This window comes from Kryptolebias marmoratus, linkage group LG14, assembly GCF_001649575.2.
Source record: "Kryptolebias marmoratus isolate JLee-2015 linkage group LG14, ASM164957v2, whole genome shotgun sequence".
Taxonomy (NCBI): Eukaryota; Metazoa; Chordata; class Actinopteri; order Cyprinodontiformes; family Rivulidae; genus Kryptolebias; species Kryptolebias marmoratus.
Window position 1 is genome coordinate 2245211 of NC_051443.1, and position 2265 is coordinate 2247475.

At 51.5% G+C, this 2265-nt stretch overlaps 1 protein-coding gene across 4 annotated transcripts in view; it reads left to right on the plus strand.

Moving 5' to 3' along the window:
- The window catches only part of ago4 (argonaute RISC component 4), a 17442-nt gene that overhangs the window by 5486 nt on the left and 9691 nt on the right, over positions 1 to 2265 (plus strand). For all 4 annotated transcript variants that reach the window (XM_017439057.3, XM_017439058.3, XM_017439059.3 and 1 more), the window contains exons 2-5: positions 741 to 912; positions 998 to 1118; positions 1236 to 1417; positions 1890 to 2026. In XM_017439057.3, coding sequence (XP_017294546.1) covers positions 741 to 912; positions 998 to 1118; positions 1236 to 1417; positions 1890 to 2026 — 612 coding nt within the window. The remainder of the gene's footprint in view (positions 1 to 740; positions 913 to 997; positions 1119 to 1235; positions 1418 to 1889; positions 2027 to 2265) is intronic.

Genomic DNA, 2265 nt, shown 5'->3' on the forward strand with positions numbered 1-2265 from the left:
TTCAGACTCCCTCACCGTCAGTTATTCTGCCTCGTCCATCAGCTGGGGTTCACTGATTGTTTGTGTAAATTTCCAGATCAGGATGCTGAGGGTCAGGGTAGATGATGCTCCGCGGGAGAAGGTCAGAGGTCACGTTGTTCCTGCGGTGGTTCACCTTCGTGTGACGCTGTACATGTGTGTGTTTACTGGGTGGAAGGGTAAGCTCAGCCTCCATATGGCTCCGCTGCAGTCTGTCTGAGAGGAGCCGGTCTTTGTCTCGCCGTGGGGGTGGGGGTGGAGCTGACGGATAATTGGGGGTCATTGTTTCTGCAGCCTCATTTTCAGATGTTGGTCTCTGACAGGAACCTAAAGCTGTTAAAGCTGAAACAAATAATCTTCCATAAATTAGTGTTTTATTTGATTGATGTCTCGTCTCTGAACTTGATGTTCTTCTGTTAACTTGGTGAAGAACAGCTAAAGGATGCAGAGTTCTGTTACTGACCGGTTCTAAGCCTCATTTATCTAATAGAGTCCAGTTTGTTGAACCTCCATCAGAGCTGGTTAATATTAAGACTTCTCTGGCATGAAAGGTGGCGGGTGATATGCTTGGCCTTTTATTTTTAAATGTTTTTCCTTTGAACACTTCTCTGTAAAGCCTGTTTCTGTGAAGCTTTGTACAAACAAAGTTAAATCTGATGAAGAGAATCTGTCAGTTACTGATGATGATGATGATGAGGCCCCCCTCTTCCTCCTTCCTGCAGGCCCGCCCGCACCGACCTCTCTGTTCCAGCCTCCGCGACGTCCCGGCCTCGGCACGGTGGGGAAACCCATCCGGCTCCTCGCCAACCACTTCCAGGTGCAGATTCCCAAGATTGACGTTTATCACTATGACATCGAGATCAAGCCGGAGAAACGTCCTCGAAGGGTCAACAGGTAAAGCAGCGCACAGGTGGTTCTGAGTGGTTCTGAGCGGCTCCCAGCTGCGGACTCTGAACATCCTGGTGTTTGTGTCTGACAGAGAGGTGGTGGACACCATGGTCCGGCACTTCAAGATGCAGATCTTTGGAGACCGGCAGCCTGGTTATGATGGGAAGAGGAACATGTACACGGCTCATCCGCTGCCCATCGGGAGGGACCGGGTCAGAACCTTTTTAAAGAGTTTAAATGAAGAGCTGGAGACTTGTTGACTGTCCCAGGAGTTGAGTCTGTGTTTGCTGCCGCTCAGCCCGCCTCTCCCACCTTGTTTGAACCCACAGGTGGATCTGGAGGTGACCCTGCCGGGCGAGGGGAAGGACCAGACCTTTAAGGTGTCTCTGCAGTGGGTGTCTGTGGTCAGTCTGCAGATGCTGCTGGAAGCTCTGTCGGGTCACCTGAACGAGGTCCCCGAGGACTCCGTTCAGGCTCTGGACGTCATCACGCGACACCTGCCCTCCATGAGGTAAAACCCCTCATTTCTGCAGCAGCACCTTTACTTGGCATTTCAAAACCAACATTAATCCTTTGAATTCAGCCAATTTAACCAGACTGTAAATGTTTAAAATCCACTGCCCATCGCTACATTTAATGTCTGCAGCTTTTAGATCCATTCTAACAGAAGATTTTAGATCTGTTTAACCCACTCAGTTATTTCCCACCAGGCCAAAAAAAAAAAAACCTAACATAAAAATTGAATTAGCAGCTGATTCAGTTTTTGATCCAAATGTGAGCTGCTGCTGTCAGGAGGATCTCATCAAGAGTAAAAAAACCCGACCTGTTTCACTGAGGTAGTTCCAGATCTCAGCACAGAGGAAGTAATATAAAAACTTTCTTTATTGGAAGAAAACTAGACTTGCAGTTTATGTACACAAACATTTTCAGATGTTCTGGATGCTGTGCATGTAGCTTTTAGCTGATTGGTTGTTGACCCTCAGGTACACTCCTGTGGGGCGCTCCTTCTTCTCGCCTCCGGAGGGATACTACCATCCTCTGGGTGGGGGCAGGGAGGTGTGGTTCGGCTTCCATCAGTCCGTGCGTCCCGCCATGTGGAACATGATGCTCAACATTGATGGTGAGGTCCGATCCTTCTGCTTCAGATGCTCACGGTCCGGCTCACGGTCCGGCCCACGGTCCGTCCCACGGTCCGGCTCACGGTCCGGCTCACGGTCCGGCTCACGGTCCGGCTCACGGTCCGGCCCACGGTCCGGCCCACGGTCCGGCTCACGGTCCGGCTCACGGTCCGGCTCACGGTCCGGCTCACGGTCCGGCCCACGGTCCGGCTCACGGTCCGGCTCACAGTCCGGCTCACGG